Genomic DNA, 22912 nt, shown 5'->3' on the forward strand with positions numbered 1-22912 from the left:
TCGGTGAGCGTCGTGACAACCCCCTACCAACAGCCGCTCCCCGCCGACTCCCGCCGGGCAGATGGCACTAACTGAGAAACGGGCCAGCTGCAGACTCCGGACGGAGGCCAAGCCCTCCGCCGCCTCTCACCGATCAGTGACGCATCGCCCCCGCCGCACGTGCAGCCGCCTCCCCGGCCGGGCCAACCGCCGCCAATAGCCGGCCCTGCCCACTCGCAAGGCACTGCGGCTGCGCGGACACGCACGCCGACGCCGCGCTCGCCCAGCTACTAGAGGGACGGGGAGCGGACGGGACAAAATTCTCCCAGCTGGACAATCTCGCGGGAAGGTACGTGGACTTTTCTCTGTGTACTGTTCGTTTCTTGCTCCGGAAGAGAAGGGAAGTCGGTAATGTGGAGTAAGCAGGGGTGCAGAGGAAAGGAGAGGGCCTCTGGAACAAGGGATGGTCAGTTTGTTCTAGTGCAGAGACGTGTCAGAATGCTATCCAGTGAGGGCTTTAAGAAGGCCATTCACGCAATAGGAACAGAAAAAGCTACGCATGTAAGTAAGCGTATTTGTGCTGGGGGCTTCTCCAGGAAGACTAAAAAGAAGAGTGAGCATTTGAGCTTCCTGAAGCCTTTGTGATGGTTAGGAATGAGATGCTAGGCTAGGCCCAGTTTGTGAAAGGCTTGAATGCACTTTTTCTGTAGGAAGGGGAAACTGGTTGGCCAGAGAATAAAGACACACTTTCTTTTCATTATATATTCTTCAGTTCTTTTAAATTTTGCATTATCTGCCTTTATTACCAAAAGCAGAGAACAAAATTAAAGAGTGGAAATGGGAATGAGATAGATGAATACAAGGGAAATAAGGGCAGCATGTTAGAATAGGTTGGGCAGTAATGAGTAAGCCTTGAAATGCTAGCATGTGACCATAGACAAGGTCGACTTAAGGTTGGAGGGCTCCATAAACCCCTTGGGCAGGGAAGTATGGGAAAGCAGTGCTTGAGGGCCACGAGTCTACACAATGGCTTTGAGTGGAGACAGATTGGAGCGGGGAAGGCAAGCGGTTAGGAAACTGCAGGCCCAAGGTCATGATCGTAGTAACAATGAAAATGGGAAGGGGTAGATAGAATCAATTTAAGTCTTCGTTAAAGCAAGCCCTCCCAGACCACTCTCCACTCTGCCTTCAATAAATGCACTTACCTGTATCGTTCATTTGACTTTTATTATCTAGGAATGTATGAGACCTTGTCTGCATCAGGTAAATTATATTTGCAGAGCTTATTTTAACTTCCAAAAGCAAAAAGAATGAAAAATAACTTGTCCAACCTCTGTTTTCTGGATGGATTCTCTTAGTTTTTCATAATATTGCTTGAATTAGAGAATGAAATGTTTACAATTGACAACTGCCATTCAACTCTGAAAAGTTGTCACCCAGCTAAAAATAAGAGTGGTTAACCTGTGTATCGAAAGCAGATCTGAGGCGATCTCACTATAGTAGTCTGTTCTGGCTCACACCACCTGCCCGTATCACATAGATCAGGCTATCCTGATGTCACACCAGTCACAAACCATAAAAATGACCCCACCCTGTACCAAGTCTTTAATCAGTTATCACAATATTTAGAAAATACACCATCATTTAAAAAATCATTTAACAGTAATTTCAATGCTTGGATGGCTTGCAAGGTTCAGACTCCCAGATAATCATTCTTATTGTACCATCTATGTTACTGGTTTCTGGTCTTGCCATCTTGCTCAGTACTTCCAAGCAACAGGTATATACATATCTATTGATTAAAACCTTCTAGAACTAGAGAAGCAAGAGAGAGACTGCCTATTTTATCAGCTGGTAGTCAGAATTTCCATTTTCAAAGAAACAGTAGTACCAGACAACTAAAAAGTTATAGGAGAAGACAACCCCACGGTTTCAAACGTTGATGACTGGGAAAATGACACTACTAGCAAAAATGGCTATGGTGTAACTTAAGACATCACTTTATAGGGCAAGGTATGAGCATGGATTTTAGACATGGATAGTGGTGTAAGGACATCTCAGGAGAAAGGACTATATTAAAGAAGCAACCCAATGCTGTCTTTACTGTAAGTCCTGTTTAATTCCTAAGGGAAGTACAGTGACAGACCATTACATTATTCTGTGCTCCAACTCTACTTCATGGAACCTTCCTATTTTTCCAAAGCATATTCAACTACTCTATTCTAATCTGAATTTAATGACTAGAGATTCAAAAGTAATTTAAAAATCATTTAATACACAAAGTGAAAAACTGTCTAGAATACAAAAGCATTTCACATTTTTTTAAACAAGTGATACCTTCTAAATTATTTAACATGATAGATCCACAGTCCTTTATCTGAAACCCTTAGCGCCAGATGTTACAGAATTATGAAATTTTCAGATTTTAGAAAGGCAATTCAGTGCATATACCATACTACATAAATCCCCAGCAGGGTCTGTGGCAGCACCTTCCTCCCAATCAAACACATTATCATTTATGCAGCAAAATAAATGAATATTCACACTAAATGGGATAAGTAGATTCAATGTCAGTTCAGGTAAGATGTGCAAGCAGATGGTTTTGTCACCAAGCTTATGAAAAACCGTGTTTTTAGAGTTTTTTAGATTTTGGAATTACAGATAAGGGAATGCAGACCTTTATAAATTTCTATGACAAGACATGAAACATTTCTTAAACAAAAGACCCATTTTTACAAATGAAAAAACAGATAAGCTTTCAAATACATTATAAATTAACAAGCATCTTCTCTTTGATATCATTAAATGTACATCTTAAATACATATACACAGAGCACACTTAAGATTTGTAAGAATCAAATAGTATTAAAGGCACAGATGCACAATCCCTTCTGTAGGAAAGGGATACTGTCAAATGTGCAATAAAATTGAAAAATGCAATTAAACTAGTTACTTATAATGCCAAGAGAACTGCTGAGTAACACAAGGAGGTAGGGTTTATTCTTTAAGAAGTATTATTTTACTTGTGTGCAGCCTCTTCCACAGAAACACAAACAGCTTTTACTTAGAATACATGTCAGTTGAGGTCTTCTCTGTATACATTATTTTGGCCTTATGCCCAAAAGTTAAATGTTAAAAGACAGTTAAATAAGTAATGTTTTACCAAGTTTGAAGGCAAATCGATTCCAATGATATTCCTAAGTAGCTGTACTATTTAAACAAGTCCACTGACGTATAAAATTTTATCTGTTCAGAGTTTAAAATTACCGAAAGTCAAAACATTGTGTTTGTAAAATCATGTGTAGGTTCTGATCATGCTCATTTCTTCCACTGACTGGTGTTTGAAGAATGGTTTCATGGAAGAGAAACAAATCTCCAACACATTCAGCAACAACTTCATAGGTTTGGGGACAGTCAGTAAGTGGCAAGTCATTCTGTTAACCAACTCCAATCAAGATTCTAAAACCAGGCATAAAAAAGTTACAATTAGATATTGACTATACGTGGTAGGTATATGGGTGCTCACTTTGGAAGTTTTCTGTATATTTGAACATTTTATAATCAAAAGTTGAAAAACCAGAAGTATAAGTTACAGTTAAAGGTTTAGTTTTACCTTATTTTCTGCTAATTAAAAAAATTTCAAAGAGTTTTCATAAATACTCAAAGCAAATAATTAATGAAAAAGGAAATATAAAGAACTGACATTGAGACTAAATATAGTAAAACTTAATTCAGTAAACATTTTATTGCAGTTCTCCAAATTTTAACAAATCATCAATTCACAGTAACCAAATCTTAATATAAGCACTTCTATTAATTACAACCATATTAACATTATTTATTTTGCATATGACAGCTGTATTTGAGTTATAGTACAAATCATGCTATCTTATTGGAGAAAATTGACTACAGAAGCAAAACAGTACAAACCATTCAATTTTAGTGGTCACGTTGCAAAGAAAGTTCACCACTCATTTAATTTGACCAAGAATGCTTTTGTTGAAGATTACTGATAACATAATCCTAGTATATCCATGAATAGGAGAAGATGGGGATTTGAGGTCAAGCATTCCTCAAATGCCCAATTCTGCTATTCCCCCACATGTATCCCAAATGCCAGATAAGTCTGGTGTGGAAAGTTAAACCCTTTGTACCCAGCAAACCTGAAACACATATCCATATCCACATAAAACTTACCATCAAACTATTGCCTTGTTTCTCATTTGCCTCATGAATAATAGTGCTTAAATGGCCAAGACAGTTCAAATTTTCTTCTATCATTTGTGCTAAAGTCTCCCTGTGGAATGAAAAAACAAAGCCTTTTCAAATTCAGCAAAGGGGCATATGAATTTCCTCTACTTTCTAGTCTTTAGGGTCAGGATGATTACTTTGCTGCAACCCAGCAACCCAGCAACCCAGCAACCCACTGCAGCTGATTCCTGTAGTCTTCAGTTTCCTCATCCCCCTCCCCACAGAGTTCTGTTTGTTACTCCAAGCTGCTGCCTCTGCCTAGCTCTAATGATAAGGAGTCTACTATAACTCCAATCTGATTTTCCTCTGACATACAAGTGGCGCTTATACCCAACATTTTTCCCCCAATATTTTTCCCCCTAAAAATGCTCACCAAGGGAACAAAAAAGAGATCCTTGTGGCACAGACACAAAGAGATCTATGGAAGATCTCTTTTTGTTTCTGGGATATTTCCCTTTGCTTACAAGTAGTAAAAATATCAGCATGATCACTTTAGAGACAGAAATGTAAGGGGAGAAGTACACTCTGTTCTGCAAAGATCAACAAAGGTGAAATAACTGTTTGGAAACTATAGATGACAGCAATGAAAAAAGAAAACAAGCAAGCTGATTCCTGAGGACAGCAGAAGAAAACACTGTGACAGGGGAGCTGCCCGGAACCAAGAAGTATCCCTGGAAGTTTGTATATGAAGGAAATCCTGAATCTGGTTTCCACTTTCCACACTTTCCTCCTCCATATGGCTTCTATCCCTACCTTTTACTAACCCTCAATTCCTACCCTACCAGAATCAGTTCTAGGCCATGGATGATAGCCACTATTAGCTTAGAACTAAATTCTCACTCAGCTTATTCAACAGATGGAAAAACTGAGGCCAGCAGTTCCCAATCCTTGACGCCTAAGTACCACAAGTATGTTGTAACTTAAATCAGTTTTCCTTTATAATATATTCTGGAAAATAGGTTTCAAAATTCCTGTTGGATATACTTTTGCAAGCAAACACAACCTCCAATTGGAAATTACCTGTATAGAGATCACATTTTCAACCATTATCATCCCCTAACAAATCTAAATGCCTTTAATGAAAGCAAAAAGGTATTAAATATTATTTGCATCAACTCTGATTAATGGAATATTTCCTGAAGTCTATATAATTAATTACAGCCTGTGCTATAACTGTGGATGTATTACACTGGGCCAAATCTATAATGACCCCAAGAATATACCCTGGAACTTGCTTTCTTTAAAAAAATAAAATACCTGATATCAGCTTGCCTTCCTGCCATGCGCTTTTCTCTCATAAAAGCAGAGTACAGAATGTGCAACTGCATGACCTCCTGACTGGTGGTGTTATATGGCCGCACTTTTGCAAAACTAATTATGGGCAGAGCTTCCAGGAAATGCTGGCCCTGTAGAGGTCTCCGTGAGTTGTGAGAAAAGCAACAATATACAAGCTATCAAAGAGCCACTGGCTCTGGATACGGCACATCTTATGCTGAGGAAAATAACAGAAATGGATAGTCATTCAGCTTTTAGCAGAAGAGTAGGAATTAAAAGAAAATACAGGACTTCAAACTTGAGGTATCTATAAAACTGATTAAAGGCACTGAAAAAAGTCTGATTTTAGAAATACTAAATTATAAAATGAGTAGATAAAACTCAATTCATTAGAGGGGTGATCAAAGATCCCAAAATGATAACAGGAAAAAGAGCATAATTTCTCAGAGATAAACGGTTAAGTTAGGAATAAAGTTTTGGTAAAAGATTTGATAAGCCAACAACAGATAAAGAACTCAGAACACAGACTAAACTAATAAGTAACATTTGCTGAATATTCACTTCCCAAGTTGGACAATATATACATCATCTAACTGAATTTTCACAGTACTTCCCATTTTACAGGTGAGGAAATGTGAACATTAAAAGAGTCAAGTTAATTGCATAAGGTTATGACAAACGGACAATCAGGATTCAGCCCTGGTCTGTAAGGCACTGAAGACTATGCTGTAACCACTACATTCTACTACTGCCTCATTCCCACCAATGCCATTGAAAACACAACTATCTATTGTTACAAAGTGAACCCACCCATCTTGAGGAGTTACCACGCATGACAGAGGATGTTCACGTTCTGCTGAAGTTGGAGGCAGCCATGCTGAGGCCTGAGGGGTTACTGCACCTTCTAGACTGGATCCTACAAGGGATCGGGCAGAACTCTGTGTCTGAAAGAAAAATAAAACAAACAAACAAAAACAATTACAGGCATGCATCTCCACGTGTTCATATTCCTAAGATTTACATTTCCATCACCACTTTTATGCATAACCAGGGTATTTCTGTACAAAACTATCCCCACCATTACACATTACTACTATCTTGTCCTTGACCCCTTTCTTCACTGACTAAAACCAAATGTATCTATCCCTCTATCCTACTTTAGTGGGAGAAAAAAACTCCAGTTGAACAAAGGGCTGTTTTAACTTGTTAGGCACATCTATCCCCAAATCGGGTTGAGATACCACAGTGGTCTAGGGCTGGGAGAAGTATAAAAACAGGAGACTGGGAAGGAGACAGATAATGAGGGATGATAATAAAGTCCTGCATCTGAATTGCTAGTCAGACACCAGGCAAAGAACACCAACACAAAATACACACATCTTCAAGAGGACCCAGATCGTGCTGATATAAGTCCCTTTTGCAGGAAATAACAGCAAATCAATGTCATATTAAATAATTCATTAAAAATTACTTACACAGGCAATTTTAAGGAGATGCCATATTTCTTTCTGCCTCTTTCCCTGCATAAACATGACAGTATTGTCAGCTTCTTTGATGTTACTGAGGGCCATTTCCACTTGGGGCAGTAGATCAATAATCTTCTGTTTACAGCCCAACAACTTGCTGGAGAGGTAAAAATTTGTGTCAGACATTTACACATCCTCTAAGACCATATCTCATACTCCCAAACCCAGCTAGGGAAATGAATGACAATCAGCATCAGATTTAATGACTGATCTGCAAAGCAAAGGACACAAACAGAACACCTAAATGCGTGCAGCTGGGGTCAAGCTACCCAACGTACTGCCAGAAAGGGGTACTACACTTTGAAAAGAAAATGATGAAAGTATCCCAGATTTTCAACAGAAAATAAAACATTATTTCTACCTCAGATGACCAAACAGCTCTTTGAGAACCCGGTCCTGACTCTGCACAGTATGCACAATGATTTTCACCATCTCCGTGCTGTCGCTGTAGGAGTGATCTACAAAAGATCTCAGTCAGTACATATAGCCTCTCTTCTGGGTGAACATATCAGCCTCCAAACAAAAAATTCCTAAAAATCTGAAACTAGTTTTAATTAACATTTAATTTCTCCATTTAATTTCAAAACTAGATTAGGATAAAAGATTTTAAGATTATATAATATATATCTATAAATAATCATATATCTAAAAATGAAATCTGTGCTGTTTGTGTGTGTGTAATGTATGTATAAATTTATCACTGTTTCAGAGACCTTAGTTGTCCTGAAAAGAATCATCTTGGCTATCTTTAACCCTTACCAACACAAGCTCCAGACACATAGGCAGCTTTCTGGCCAAGAGATCACTATTCCTTGAATGATCAACATAATTTATTTAAAAACAGGACAATTCATCAATCTTTCACTGACTCAAAGGAAGGAGTCCAAGCTAGGTCGACTGGAGTTTCATGTTATCCATCTGTTTACACCCATGAACAAATGCTAAAAAAAGCTGACCAACTTAAGCGAAATCTGATGCACTAATAAAAGGACCTGTAGACACCTTGAAAGTTCAATCTGAGGGTAGTAATGACATTTTAAAGCAAACTGGCAGCTGACAAATATTCTCAAATGGGATGGTTGTGTGGTCACAGTGAGTGAGTTCTACTGTTTATAGGAGAAGCCACTTCATTTAAAAAATAAAACAACTAGCATTAATTGCTATATTTCAGAAAATGGCTCTTTAAGTGTTAAAAACTGGAAGGGTGCTCATGGATCATGCTGGTATTTCCCTGGACAATAATCTTGAATGCAAAAATAATACAGTTATTATTTGCTAGTACCTACCCGTAATTTTCTCGTTTAACTCTTACAGGAGTCCTGTGAGATGGCTACTGTTGTTACCCACATTTTACTATGAAAGGCGTATCAAAGAAGTGTTTTAAAAGAGTTGTGTCCTTTGTTAGCACTGCAAAGACCTCCCCTAGCACTCAATTTTATTCCCCACATATCTCTTTTTGTTTTTTTTTTTATCTCTCTCTCACCAACAACCAGACACAGAGACTCCAAAAAGGCTCCTCTCCAAACAGCACTTCTTCTTAAATACCATGGACCAGGCCCAACACCTTTCTCATATAATTAGCCTTTTTAGAAGGTCAAAGACATCAGAACTTTAACCTTCTCCAACATAAAGAATGACGAAAGTTGATTTTCACCATTTTCAGCTGAAAAAGGGTCTCAAGTCAACTCTAAACTAGAAAAGACACCAAGACCACACCTCAGTGTGATTATATAAGGCCCGACAATAGACAAGACTTCTCACAACTTGTTTGTCACTCAAGATGACTATCGGTTTAAAGAAGCTACCTGGATAGCAAATTTATTTCTGGCCCTGTAAATGCGGATATGCATGGCTACTGCAAGGTTTTTATAAAAATAATCCAAACAAATGTTATCAATGACTGTGGAAAATTAATTTGACTAAGTTAATGGATGTATCACCTTACTGATCACTTTCTTCTTGAAACTCTCTCTGTCCTGTTCCTATCATATCATTCCTGCTGTTTTCTTCTGTCCATTCCTCAACGTTTGTAGGCGCTTCTGCTTCCAGCGATTTCTTGACTGTTGGTACTCCCTACAATTTCATCTTTGGTTTTCTTATTCCACATACTTTTTCAAGATGATCACTTTACTCCTATGGCTTATTACTCTCAATATAGCTAAATATCTAACCTGGACTTCTCTACTAAATCCATGTACATATGTGTATACATATGTGTTTATATACACATGCATATATATATACATACATACATATATATCTAATACAATTAGACGTGTCTATTGAATGTCCCACTGACACCTTAACATCAACACGTTCAAAAATGAACTCATCTTTTTCCATTAAGTCTGTCATCTTTCCTACACTTCCCATTATGGTGAATGGTCCTACTATGCACCTGGCTGCTCTAGCTAGAAACTTGGCAGGCATCCATGACTCTCTACCCCATCACCCAACACTATCAGTTCTGCCTCCTATCATCTCTCTTGCCTTACCCTCCTCCTCTTCACCCCACTGTCATAGTTCAGGCTCTCTGCCTTAGCTCATGGCCTGCCCTATCCTGAGCCATGATTATTTTGACAACCTCATAACTAATATGTGTCTCTAGTCTAGCGACACTTTAATCCATTATCCACAATGCTACCAGAGAAGTATTTCTAAAATGCTAATCTGATCATGCCATTCCCCTGCTAAAAACTTCTTAGGATTTCTCTCTGTCATCATGATGAAATCCAAAATTGTTACCATGACATAACAGATCCTTTACAATCCAGCTACATCCTCTCTCCTTCTGAAGCTCTACGATCTGTCACACTGCATTTCCTCAAACATGCTAACTACCACAGGTACACGTTTTTACCTATTATACTTGTATATACAAGAGCCCACCTCCTTTCACCTAGCTGTTGCTACTTATCCTTTAAGGCTCATCTCAGAGGTCATCTCCTGCAGGAAACCTCCTCTAACCAACCCTGACCCCAAGTCAGGGTTAGATGCCTACTGTATGTGTACCTCATAAATGTTTGCAGAAATTAACTGAACAAATTCCACTACAATAAAAACCAATGTGGCAGGGGGAGGGTATAGCTAAAGTGGTAGAGTGCATGCTTAGCATACACAAGGTCCTGGGTTCAATCCCCAATACCTCTTCCAAAAATAAATAAATAAACAAACCTAATTATGACACCCACCAAACTAATGTAGAGACCATGTTCTTTGTTAAATACAATTTAAGATGTGTATTAATTTGCATGTGTTGATAAATTTTAAAGTGTAAAATGTATATTGTTTGTTTATGTACAATTTAGATATATAGCAAATTAGGACACAGACTTCACCTTTTATTTCTTCTATAACCCTTTAAAACAAATCAGTTTTTAACTGAAGGATAATATCGTGGATATACATACTTTATAGTTTTCAAAGCATTTTCACATTCTCTCAAATACACTGCCACACACACTCACTGAGTTAAGAAAGCTAGGTTTCAACCCCAATTTGCAGAAGAGGGAAATGAGATACAGGGGGAAAAGGTTATTTGCCTGAGGTCACTTGGTCAGTAAAGTGCCCAGTCTAGAATTCAAGTCTTCCAATTCCCAATCCAGTACTCTTCCCAGCAGATCATGCTCTATATTCAGCAGAGTTCAACAGGAATAGTTTTGCCAATGAAATAAGCAATCAGTGACCAGATGTAGATGAAGGCATTACTTTCAAAGTAAACTGCTTTGGCCTAGTACGTGGGCCATCCATCTGAACATTCCATGTCAAATTCTTTCCAATCTCTAATTTTAAACAGCACTTATTTTTCCCATCTTTCCACACATTTTCTTGCTTCCTCTTTCCCTTCTGTGAGTTCCTTTTTTTCTCTTTCATTCCTTCTTTTCACTTCCCTTTAAAGTTTTTTCTATTTCAATTTTACTTTGCCTTCCTAATTTCTTAAACTCTCACAAACTAAAAAGCTGTACTATAAACAGCTCAATGGCAATATCAAAACTGGAATTTATTCTGCAGCTGGCTTAAAATCCAATCTCCTAGATTTGTTAAGCTAGTGATAGTTTCCTAAAATGCCTTTGTATACTGCAAAAAGTGTCTTACCTGAAGGTCTGTGCTTCAACTGCTTATATAGATCAATGGCGCGCTGTTCCCTATGAAAGAGAAAACATACTTTTATATGTGAATATAGTTTAATGACTTAAATAGTCCCCAACATGAAATGAACAATACTACCTGAATAGAGTAATGATCTCATTTTAAAACCAAGTACATATTGCCAACGAACATTTTACAGAGCATTTCACTGAGTAATAAGCAAGATCTTAAGATGCAAAGATTACGTCACATATAGATTACCCTTGGTGCCAAAAACAGTTGAATTATGACAAAAATTATGACCTATGATTAGAGAAAAAAATCTGAAGTTTCTAATCCACTTAGGAAGTTAACCTCATTTAGGGAACTTAATAGACAATAACTTTGTGTTGTCTATTCATAACCAGAAGTATGGTAAGTAGGGAAATAGTTTGTAACTTAGAATACTTGAAAAATTCTTAGCATGAAAAGATGCTTTGATTAAAAATGCAAAGATCAACCCAAAGAGTTATTTCCAAAACCTCCTGTGACTAAAAAAAGAACTTCCTTTTTAAATATGTGTCAATATATTTGGAGAAAGGAAAACTATACAAAAGAACCACATATAGGCTTAATCTACCAGAATTACAAAGAAAGAACAATCTGCTACCAAAAATTAGACACCAACACCACCAACAACACGAGTGCACCCTTACAGAGATTCCATCAAGTCTCCCTGACGTCGTCCATAGGGGCTCTTCTGTAGCTCCATGATTTCAGTGTGCAGAGACATGATCTGATCCTCCAAGTATCCAATGACACCGACCTAAAATATTATAAAACACAAAAGAAATGACAGTCTCACTACCACACAACACAGAGAAGAACTCAGAGAATAACTTGCTGCAATAAAAGAACTAAATGATTTAATGCAAAACACTATCTTGTTCAAGCCTTTTTATCCTTCAGATTATGACACTTAGCTTTCACACAAGACCAAACTTATTCCTATGCCTCTCCCTTTCTCCCCTGACAACAGTAGACTACTAGCATTTTCTTTCTCCTCCTTAGAAGCAAAAAGATAGAAGTGTCACTAACAAGAAAAAGTGGCCATCAAACCCACTGCATCTCAGTTCTATGATTTTCATCGCTTCTTGTTCCCATCTGCTTTGAATAAGGATACTGAAAGATAAAGACACTGGATTTCCCAGTGCAGGGTACCAAATACCCCACCCATGTCCTCAGGTAAGTAGAGCAACAATTTAGTGGGACCATGGACAGATGTACCAGGTAAGGAAGGAATCTGCCACCTAGAGAATCATCTATACCTACCTATAGCATATAATTTACTATCCAAAACTGCATAGTTTTGAGAGTGAATAGTACTGATAATTATGGAAAAATAGATATAAACTGAGACTGTCCCAGGTAAACCAGGATGTCCAGCCATTCTATCTAAACCAGTAATAAAAATAAGTGATAACTACCATTCCTTATTCACTCCCATTTAATTTGTATAACCCTACTGAAAAAGATATAGTCCCCATAATATAACATGGAAACTAAAGCTCAGTGAGGCTTCCATTTAGTCTCCTTTAACAAAAGCCTCTGTTTTTATCCACTATGGTACTTCCCTCAATGTACACAAAGCATCTACTAGATATCTGACATTCAGGAATGAAAAATATTCTATGTACCAAAACCAAAGACAATTTCTAAGGGAGACCTCAGGAATTAATAAGCACACAGAATGAGCTCAGTGATTTTACCTCAGCATAGTGGATAGCCTTTTCTTTCATTTCTTTCCATGCTTTTAACATTTTTTCTGAGGCTAAAAAAAAAAGTCTTAATTGGTTATCTGAGAAATAGCCATAGTTTCAATTACTGACCTACCCATCTCCTTGTGATAACAACATCAAAAACGGCATCATAGGCTGACTTGTGGCCCCCAAAGATACGCTGAAGTCCTAACTCAGTACCTAAGAATATGACCTTATTTGGAAAGAGGGTCACTGCAGATGCAATTAGCTAAATTAAGATGGACTCTTAATCCAGCATGCCAAGTGTCCTTATAAGAAGAGAAGAGACACAGACATATGAAGGGAGAGTTCCATTTGACAACAGAGGCAGAGGCTGTGTACAATAAAAAATGGTGGGATTCCACAGTAGGAGGTTTGGGGAAAAAAAAAAAAACCTGGGATTATTTGTGTTATTATTTACAGGAAGATAAGTAGTCTAAGACTTCCCAGGCTAAGAAGTCACTCCACTACAGACTTTGTATCTATTTTTTAAATGAGGTTTGACAATCACAAGTTCTTAAATCATTTTTGTATTTTTCTGGAGCTGAACAATTTTAGTCCAGTAGGCGAGAGAGGGGCGACAGTAAAGTTGCTTAATCTAAGGTTAAAAAAAAAGCACTAACATTCAAACCAAATATGGTTTATGATGATTTGAGATGTTCTGTCTCTTGTTCTAATATGAATGTAAATGAAACAGCTTGCTATCTTCAAGAGACTAGACAGTTCTTTCAAACACATTACTGCACACTTACATATCCCATAAGTCATCTGCTCACTATATCTTTCCAAGTCAAGCTGTATGCTTTTGTGAAAAAACTCCAATTTAGCTTTCAGCTGCTGAGATGCTGAGATCAAAGTGTTCTTCATTTTTGTCAAGTTAGCATTATATCTAAGAAGACTTAACCTAAATCATAGCAAGAAAAAAAAAGGTATCAGCATTTCAGAAACATTGGACAAAAATTTAAAACCTCAAACTGCCATAAGCCCAAAGCCTATGTTTCTATTATCAATCTATAAGAAATAGCTGATCTCTACAATCTAATCTCTAAAGACTTCCAGCCTGTGATACTCTATGATAAAACAATCTTCTTATACTAGGACCATTCAGGAACTACTGCTAAACTATTGTAACTGGATGGTTTCAGACCATTGGTAAGAATTCTACAAGTCTGATCAGAATACTACTTTCCAAATTGGCCCAGCAATTTAGTATTGCATGGAATACTGACTAGTGAAAACTGGCGAGATTAATTCTCGAGCAACAATGCATGGGTCGCTATGAACAACAGAAGCCACTTACATCGCTGCTCTCTGTCCCTGAAAGAGCCTGCTGTAGTCTTCTTTTAGCCCAGACACATAGTGCACTGCTTCCGCCCATACTTTACGCAGCTGTATAATTGGAAGCTGTATTTTGCTGTCCTGTACTACATGTAAGAAGATAAGGAAAAAGAAAGGGGAGTTACTTTTTAAGATTTTAGAGTTCTTTTATTATTCTTTGTGATTTCCTGTCCATATGCACAGCATTCCCACAGATGCTAGAAACTGATGCCAGAAAGAACCACTTATTACTGCTTCAATCAATTTCAATGTACATTTACTGATCACTCGCAATACATAAGCCCTGCTCCAGATATAAAGGGAAATAGAAATGAAGACATAATTACTACATAATCACAAAGCTTACAGTTATTCCTGTATCTGTCTTTTTTCCCCCTTGCTTCTTTCCAGCCTAGAATACTCTTTTTTTCTCTCCACTAATCCAAATTCTTTATTTCTTTGAAGTTCTAAATCAAGTCCCACATCCTCCACAATGTGCCATGGTCTTTACTGCTTCTGAACAACAAATTTCATTTCCTGGACTACCAACCCACCTTCAGGAAAACATACAGGGTAAACAGCACTTTAATAAGATATGCTTTCTTCAATGCAAGACTCCTGAAGGAGCTCCTAATGAAGTCTGCAACAATCTGAACAACAAAATAAATAAACTCGTACTGGATTATAATCCATGATATAAAATAAATAAAATTTTTATAATAAATGATTAAATAAATAAATGGGAGAGAAGAGATAAATCTCATGTGCAGAAGAATTCCAAACAAATTATATAGTCTACTAGTCTACCCTAAAGTGTGGGTTCTTGCATAGTGATTTCCTTCCAAAGAGTACAGTATGGAAAGTTGGGGGGTGGGGTGGGGGTGGGCAAGGAGATTAAACTTTACAGTGGAGAAACCTGACAAATGCTACTTTAGCCAGGTGATCAAAGTCAACACCAACAGTCATTAATCATATTGACAGTACGTATCCTTTATATAATGTGATGTAAATGGTACCTGACTTCTGTGATTTTTCTGTCAAAAACCCATTATGCTAATCTAATCATGAGGGGAAAAAATCAGGTAAATTGCAACAGAGGGGCATCCTACAAATACCTGACCAGTACTTTCAAATCCATCAAAAACAAGGAAAATCTGAGAAACTATCACAATCAAGAAAAAGCCTAAGAAGATATGATGACTAAATGTAATATGGGATCCTGGAACAGAAAAAGGACATCAGATAAAAACTAAGGAAATCTGAATCAAGTATGAACTTTTGTTAGTAATAATATATTGGTCCATTAACTATAACAAAAGTACCATACTAATGTAAGATATTAATAACAGGGGAAACAATATGTGTAGGGGAGGGGACTAACTGTACTATCTGCTCAATTTTTCTATAAATCTAGAAATGTTTAAAAAAAGAAACATGAAAAGGAAAGATTATATAGCTTTAGCCCTTATACCCAATTTTGCTCTTGACTTTACCATTTTGTGCTTGTTTGTAGTTTTGGGTAGACAGAAATTGATCACTTAAATACTCCAAAAGGAAACAACTCTCAAGATAAATGAAATCATTTGAATGTTAAACCGTATTCAAAGGATAAAATGAAGTATTTGAACATGCTTAAATAATGAAAGAGCAACTAAAAAGTGGGCTTAATTAACAGTGGAGATTGTTTTTAAATGTGAGAGCCCTATCTGCAGGAAAGTAAATCTCCCTCCCTGAGGGATCTGGTGGTAATTTAAAATCTACCTCTTCACCTTCCAAACCATACAAACCCATTTTTCACCACACACAGAAACCTGAAGTATAAGATTCAGAACAGAAATACCAAAAGACCATTTCTACTAATCATGTTGAGTTTAAATTACATTATTTCAGATTTAAAGCTCAGTCAGTAAATGGACTATACTTACCAATATAATTTACACAGTCAGATAAACTTCTAGAAGCAAACGGTCCTTCATATACAGTCTTACTTTTATCAAACAAATAAACCATATAGCTATCACAGCCCCTCTGAAAAAGAAATAAGCAATTTTTTAAAAAAGGAAAAAGGTCCTTGAAGATACTAGGTTCTCTAAATGCCTAAGCACCAGATTTCCTACTGTGAAATGCAAATGGTGAAGTCAATTTCATTAGCATATATCTCATAGATTTAAGGTCTAAACTTTTGTTCAGGAAAAATAAATAAATAACTGTAGTATGGAATAAAGTGAAAAACAATCACTAGACCCTAAAGGACAAAAGCAAAAAGTCATAACAACATATATCCATACAATGGGAATATTATTCAGTAATCAAAAGGAATGAAGTACTGATATATATACTATGACATGAATGAGTAACAGTAAGTGAAAGAAGTCAGACACAAGAGATTACAGATTATATCATTCCACTTGCATGAAATTTTCAGAAAAGGCAAATCTATAGAGGTAGAAAGTAACTTAGTGCTTTTCTGGGGTGGGCAGAATGGATATTAACAGTTACAAACATGAAGGATCTTATTGAGATGGAAATGTTTTTAAGCTGATTCATGGAGATGGCTGTTGAATTAAGGTAGCTGCAAAAAAAAATTACTGAACTTTATGCTTGAAATGGGTAAATTCTATGATATTACAATGATACATAAAATACACATCAATAAAGTAAAAAAGAAAGAAAAATGAAAAAAGAGTGATGATCACAATCATATTTTACCACCCATCTCTCCTCTGGCAGGACTATGGGGCTATACATCTAATTTCGAGGTTCTAGGCTTCAAGTACAAAAAGGGGAAAAACGAGGAAGGAGAGAACTTGTTCCAAAAAGAAAGTCATGTAAAGTTCAAAACAATAAAAGTTTCATTTCTATCTTTTCACCTTGCAAAGCAATGATAAGGGTAATGAGTAGGATAAAACTAAAAAAATAATTCTAAGATATGTATGACACCCCAAAGGATTCCAATTATGCATCAAAAATGCAAGGCATGCAATCCCTCTATGCTAACAGATTTCTTATACTCTAGGTATATTAGAATTGTCTTACGACTCCATCCAGAACACATTGAGAGGCTGGTTTTCGAGGATCCAGAGAAATTCCGGTCTCTGAAAGAAGCTCTTGAGAACCAGTATTTATTCCAGTTTCACGCTCAATACGAGACTGCAGTGAATGAAGACTCTCATCAGGTGGCAACAAAAAAGAAATTATCTTTGCAGAAGTCATATTTAGGATGTGTACTATCTGTTCAAATAAGAAAAAGGAGAAATAATAATTGATCATTTGCTCCATAAAAGATTCAGTGCTAGGTACTAAAGGAAATATGAGCAAAAGGCATTATCTCTAACTAAACAAGGTTCAATCATTTTCCAAAGTGAAATCTCCTTCTCTAATTACAAAATGACATTCTGAAAACTGAAGAGTAGAGTTTACTTTTCTACTACAACAGATGTTAGTTCCAAGGAATAAAGTTCCAAAGTTCTAGAAATGTACAAAATCAAGAACTAAAAACCCCAATTTAAAAAGACAACACTTATTTTGAGAAATATATTGCTGACCTGGGAGGAAATGTTCCCATTTACGGTGCCTAACAGATACCAAGCACAAGTTAAGTGCTTTCACATAACATCCCATTAATTAGATCTTCTAATCTCCATTTTGGCAAAGCAAGAAACCAGAGTTCTGAGAACTTATCACCTAAAGCCCCATTTTAAGTGGCCTAATACTGAGTTAGGTGGGGCTCTACCCAGGTAATCAAGGACAGCTACAGAGTTAGAGGTAAGTCTTTTGAACACAACATAACTTTAAATCCTTTTCCTTCCACTGTCCTTAGATAAGCCATACAAAATTAATACCTTTGTTTCCCCAGTGCCTTACAATTGACTAGTGTATACAAATGATTAAAATTATCTCTGCTAGAAATGTTTATTACAGAGGTAAAGTATAAACTTTCCTTTAATATATAATAACCTTCTAAGTTTAAAAAAGATGGGGGGAAGAGAAGGGAATCTTCCAACTTGACATGGATACAAGTGCACCAGCTGAGAGTTTCCATTCCGTGCCAGCCTAGGCAGATTTCACACTATAACAGTGGCCACTAAGAGCAACAGCAGAAACTTAGTATGAAAATCCTAAAGTGGACATTTATTTTTACACAGAGTATATTTCAAACTAGGATAAGTGATCACAGCATCCCACTAGCAAAGGAGAGCTAGAAGGGAGCAAAAAAAAAAAAAAAAGGAGAGGAAATACAACCTAAATTAATCCTTTTGTTCACTCAAACATTTAATAAGTACCTACTATGGTACATACTATTAGGTGTGTTGAGCTAGTAGTGGGCATGCAGACTGAGTAACTTAATGATCCTTGACCTCCATGGGATAATAGACAAATAAAAGATACTAAAAAACATTTAAAGAACCAAAATCCAATAGGTACTTTTAGTTGTAAAGTACTGTACAGATTCCAAAGGAAATTACTTGGTGGGAGGAAAAGGGCATTTATAAAGGAGGCACTATTTGAGCTAAATTTTGAAAAGGAAGAACGATTAGAAGAAGAAAAAGACTGAAAGAAGAAAGATTCTTCTAGGCAGAAAACAACAAGGCAGGCAGAAAAGTAGAAAGGGATGAGCATAATCAGAGAATATAAATTATTCAGTTCAAATGTACCTAAAATGATGCCCCCTTAGGGCATAACAGGAGATAAAACTGGAAGTGTAGGATGAAATGAGACCAAGATAGATTCTGAACACCAATGTAAGGGTTTGAACTTTATTCAATAAGCAAAAAGGAACTAGGGAAGGCATTCTAAATTGAGAAACTGACAAGTTCAGAATTGTTAAAACATTCACAAAATTTCACAAAATAATTGAATATGTAGATTGAAGGAGAAGGAATAGTCAGATAGCCAAAGTTTCCAACCTAGGTAACTAGAAAGGTGATAGTGCAAGTAAAGGGCATGGGGAAAGCTATAGAAGCAGTTGATGGAGCAAATGTGCTCCATCTTTAATGAATTACGTCTTGGGTACCACTGGGACCACCAAGTTTAGTTATAAATACACTGCAGAGAGTTACACAAAGTAACAACTGAGGAGATAAATTTGGGAGTTACCCATGTGCAATTTATAGTTAAAGAGATTGCCAAAGAAAAGGAAGAGAAGTAATATGAAAAAACAGGAAGCCAAAGAGAGACTCTTAGGATACAGTTACTCTTAAGGGCATGAAAAAGAAGGCAAAGAAGGAATAAATAAATACTTGTTTCACTATTATCTTTAGGCAAGTTCAGTACACTTTTTCCAACTTTTTCCATATTTAAAGTTTTTCATAATAAATAGAAAAATACGCAGTGAAGACTCTCTAAACTATTTTTCTTTTTAAGGGAAAGAAGTATTTCGGTAACCTTTGTGGTTGTCTTCCTTAAATGAAAATAAAACAGACACTATTCCCTCCTTGAACAATATAATAAACTCCTCAGAAAAATGCCCTACAATAACACCAACCTGTATTGCAGTTCATGCTTCTCTGTTCACGACATTCCCCTGCCTGTAAATCTTCACCCTTGCCCAGTCTCTGGATTGACACTCCTTATTATTCAAAATTCAGTCCCATTATCATGTCTGGAAAGCACCCCTGAACTACAATGAATAGTACCCTACACAAACTTCATTCTGTACCTCACAATAATACTGACTATTCAAAGAAGATACTACTGTACCTGAACTATAAATATATATACATACACACGCATACACACATACATTTTCGGGGTCCCAGATTCACAGATATGCAAATAGTGGTGCTGCAAACTGAACTAAAGTCTACAGACCACAAAACACACAAGGAGGACCCTTTCCCCAGGCTCTATGACAAGCACATGCTCACAGACCCCTTCCAGGTAGAAATGATGCTATGATTACCATGACAAGCCTGAAAAAGAAAATCTGAGATAAAAACCAAATTTTTTGAAGGCAACAAAGAACTAAAAGGTGTCACCAGGTGCTGCTTGTCTAACACATTGGGGGATGATTTATTCCTTGGTACAGTAGAAGAAAACCAAATAAGAAGCCAGGTATCTTTTCAATGTTAGCCAAGAATGACATCAACATGGGCTCAAGTTCCTATTTAATAAAGTATAAAAAGATTGGAGTAAAACCTTACATAACGACTCTTTCTTGTTTCAATGTTAGAAACCCTATCTACTATAAGCAATCAACAAATGTGAAAAGGAGGGGAGGGTATAGCTCAAGTGGTAGAGCACATGCTTAGCATGCATGAGGTCCTGGGTTCAATTCCCAGTACCTCCTCTAAAAATAAATAAGTAAACCTCATTACCTACCCCCCACCAAAAAAAAAAAAACAAAAACCCAACAACAAATGTGAAAAGACCATAGATCAGAACTGTTTCTGGGTTTACAGCATAATAGAACCTTTCGTTCACATCAAGGAATATTTACTGAGGAATCTAGTACATGCCTTGTTTTGTACAGAATGCCAGTAGACGGACAGTGTGGTGGCAGGGTAGGCGACTGTTAATTAAAATAGTAAAAAAAAAAAAAAAGAAAGAAAAAAAATCCCAGCATTGCAGAAGACAATGTATATGGAGAGACATGAGTGGAAGAAAAGAAATAGAGAATATAGTAAATATGATTAAACTACAAACTATGAGGTAGAAACCATTCAGAGAAAAGGAGAGTTGAGTATGTGCCAGATGAATAGATGAAGAGATACAGAGAGATAGAGATCACTTAGGGCAAAAGGATAGCATCTGTCAAAGCACAAAAATGGATGACGGGCTTGATGGCATTAGGAGCAGTGAGTGAAGTAAAGGGTAAGCAAACAAGCACTTGGGTTGGGGTGAACCTGCATTAAGAAAGCCCCCAGAAGCCAAGCAGGTCACTTTAGGCTTGACTTGGTAGGCAAAAAAGAACTGTTACCCTCTTGGACAAGAGAATAAAAAAGTATTTTCAGAAGATGAGATAGGCAGTTCATGCTGCATGGTCTGTAGAATGGAAAGGAAGTGTAGAAGCATGACAGCCAGATAGGAACATTTCTCACCAAACCAAATCCAGTATGATTAGACCTAAATGAATGAGGTGAAATGGCACTGACACGAAGAAGGGGAAAAATCCAAAAGATGTTTTAAAGGAGTAATCAACAAAGACCACTGAGATGTAAAGCTGAGAAGGCTTACTAAAGAAATGAAAAATACCTCTGCTCTAAGAATATCATTTTCTTTTTCAAATAAGCATCAAGAAAAGATAATTAAAATATATTTATGCTCATTTTCCAAAAAAATTTATTAACCTCAATGCAAGTCTTATGAAGTAGACCCTACTCAAACTGACCTTCAAATTCAGAATGTGATCCATTAATACAAAACATCTTGGCTGCTTCAAAGTAAGATCGACAGGTCCTCCTCTCTGCTGAGGATCCCAATTCAGCATCAACTGTAGCCAGTTTTCCATGGGTTCTACTATTAAACTAGAAAACATACAAAAATAGGATAAAAAATCATTATGTTCCCATTTTCCTTTAGTTTGTAAAAAAGGTTATTTTATAGGTTGTCCATATCCTTTGTCACTATTTACCTGTCCCATTTTGTATCTTACTTTTGAATAATTCATGAAATGACAGGTGATAAACTTTTTTTCCATAAAAACAACCCAAAACTCATTTATATGCAAGTTAGTTACTGGCAACTCCAACAGGTGAGTAGGGTTCCATTCCCTAAGGAACCCACTTTACTGCAGTATCCCAAGAGTCTTCTTAGCACCTAAGCCAATCAGTTGAATGGCAGTTCTTGCTTCCACCAAACCTGTGCTGTCCAGTATGGTAGCCACCAGTCACAACTGGCTATTTGTATTTATATTGAAGTTAATTAAAAGTAAGTAAGTTTGAAATTCAGTTCTTCAGCCACACTGTCTACCTTTCAAGTGCTCAGACAGACTCACATCGCCAGCACACATATAAAACGTTTCCATCGTCACAGAGAGTTCCCCTGGATAATGTTATTTGAAACAGACAACAACTCTCTTCTTTTACAACCCTGAAGAAACTGATGTGAACTTCCTCAACTGAAATATACATACCTACAAAGGCTATTTGGTTGAGGTAAATGGCTACTAAATCGAACTTCTCCTGACATTTCTTCACATGCAAATATACACTTTGGATCCTTCTTCTTAATCTTCTCATGCCTATAAAAACAAAAGCTACCTAAGTTGACAACCCAGTTCTCACAAACACTAAGAATTTTTGGTTCTACACTGGAAATTGACACAACATTGTAAACTGACTATAATTCAATAAAATAAAATTAAAAAAAAAGAATTTCTGCCATTTAATTTTGTTTAATTATGTGTTTAAAAGGCAATTATACCATTTAAAGAAGGAAGGGAGAGCAGGAAACTGAAAATTTCCCTTCCCACTATGCATACCAAACTTCTTTTCCATTTCTTACCAGGTAAATGGCTGCAGATGATGCAAAAAAGGCCTATATCCAGCAATACATTCAAACACCATGGTCCCAAAGCTCCAATAATCAACAGTGGCTGTGTAAGGCTTATTCTCAAAGAGCTCTGGGGCCTTAAAAAGAAACAATTCTTTAAACATCAGCACTGAAAGAGAAAAACTTTTTGATTTTTGAGCTATTATATTCATGACCTTCAGAAATAAGAATGAGAATTTTGTACACTTAAATTCAAAAAAAACA

The 22912-nt window shown here is 36.8% G+C and overlaps 2 protein-coding genes and 1 long non-coding RNA gene across 7 annotated transcripts in view; 1 reads left to right on the plus strand and 2 right to left on the minus strand.

The window, feature by feature from the left end:
- Nucleotides 1–242, minus strand: part of ERLIN1 (ER lipid raft associated 1) — a 30205-nt gene extending 29963 nt beyond the window's left edge. The window contains exon 1 of one of the 3 annotated variants that reach the window (XM_072971758.1): nucleotides 131–242. The gene's annotated coding sequence lies outside the window, so the exon portion shown is untranslated. Of the gene's footprint in view, nucleotides 1–27 lie in introns of all 3 variants that reach the window. The other 2 variants (XM_072971759.1, XM_072971760.1) reach the window with 2 other exon arrangements.
- LOC140699386 (uncharacterized) lies at nucleotides 162–14992 on the plus strand. 2 transcript variants are annotated; one of them, XR_012077543.1, is made up of 3 exons: nucleotides 292–328; nucleotides 12171–12344; nucleotides 14681–14992. It is a non-coding gene; the product is annotated as an uncharacterized lncRNA (long non-coding RNA). The 2 variants fall into 2 exon arrangements; XR_012077542.1 differs by lacking the exons at nucleotides 12171–12344; nucleotides 14681–14992 and adding an exon at nucleotides 8346–8924 and having other exon boundaries at nucleotides 162–328.
- CHUK (component of inhibitor of nuclear factor kappa B kinase complex) overlaps nucleotides 2235–22912 on the minus strand; it is a 29258-nt gene continuing 8580 nt past the window's right edge. Inside the window, exons 7-21 of one of the 2 annotated variants that reach the window (XM_031682737.2) lie at nucleotides 22661–22785; nucleotides 22290–22397; nucleotides 21546–21681; nucleotides 17252–17446; nucleotides 16141–16243; nucleotides 14199–14322; nucleotides 13651–13802; nucleotides 12869–12930; nucleotides 11816–11925; nucleotides 11127–11176; nucleotides 7393–7489; nucleotides 6981–7128; nucleotides 6316–6449; nucleotides 4177–4276; nucleotides 2235–3438 (exon numbers count right to left, since the gene is read on the minus strand). In XM_031682737.2, coding sequence (XP_031538597.2) covers nucleotides 3409–3438; nucleotides 4177–4276; nucleotides 6316–6449; nucleotides 6981–7128; nucleotides 7393–7489; nucleotides 11127–11176; nucleotides 11816–11925; nucleotides 12869–12930; nucleotides 13651–13802; nucleotides 14199–14322; nucleotides 16141–16243; nucleotides 17252–17446; nucleotides 21546–21681; nucleotides 22290–22397; nucleotides 22661–22785 — 1674 coding nt within the window. In that variant the 3' untranslated portion in view covers nucleotides 2235–3408. The remainder of the gene's footprint in view (nucleotides 3439–4176; nucleotides 4277–6315; nucleotides 6450–6980; nucleotides 7129–7392; nucleotides 7490–11126; nucleotides 11177–11815; nucleotides 11926–12868; nucleotides 12931–13650; nucleotides 13803–14198; nucleotides 14323–16140; nucleotides 16244–17251; nucleotides 17447–21545; nucleotides 21682–22289; nucleotides 22398–22660; nucleotides 22786–22912) is intronic. The other variant, XM_072971756.1, reaches the window with a different exon arrangement.

Source organism: Vicugna pacos, chromosome 11, assembly GCF_048564905.1.
Source record: "Vicugna pacos chromosome 11, VicPac4, whole genome shotgun sequence".
NCBI classification, from domain to species: domain Eukaryota; kingdom Metazoa; phylum Chordata; class Mammalia; order Artiodactyla; family Camelidae; genus Vicugna; species Vicugna pacos.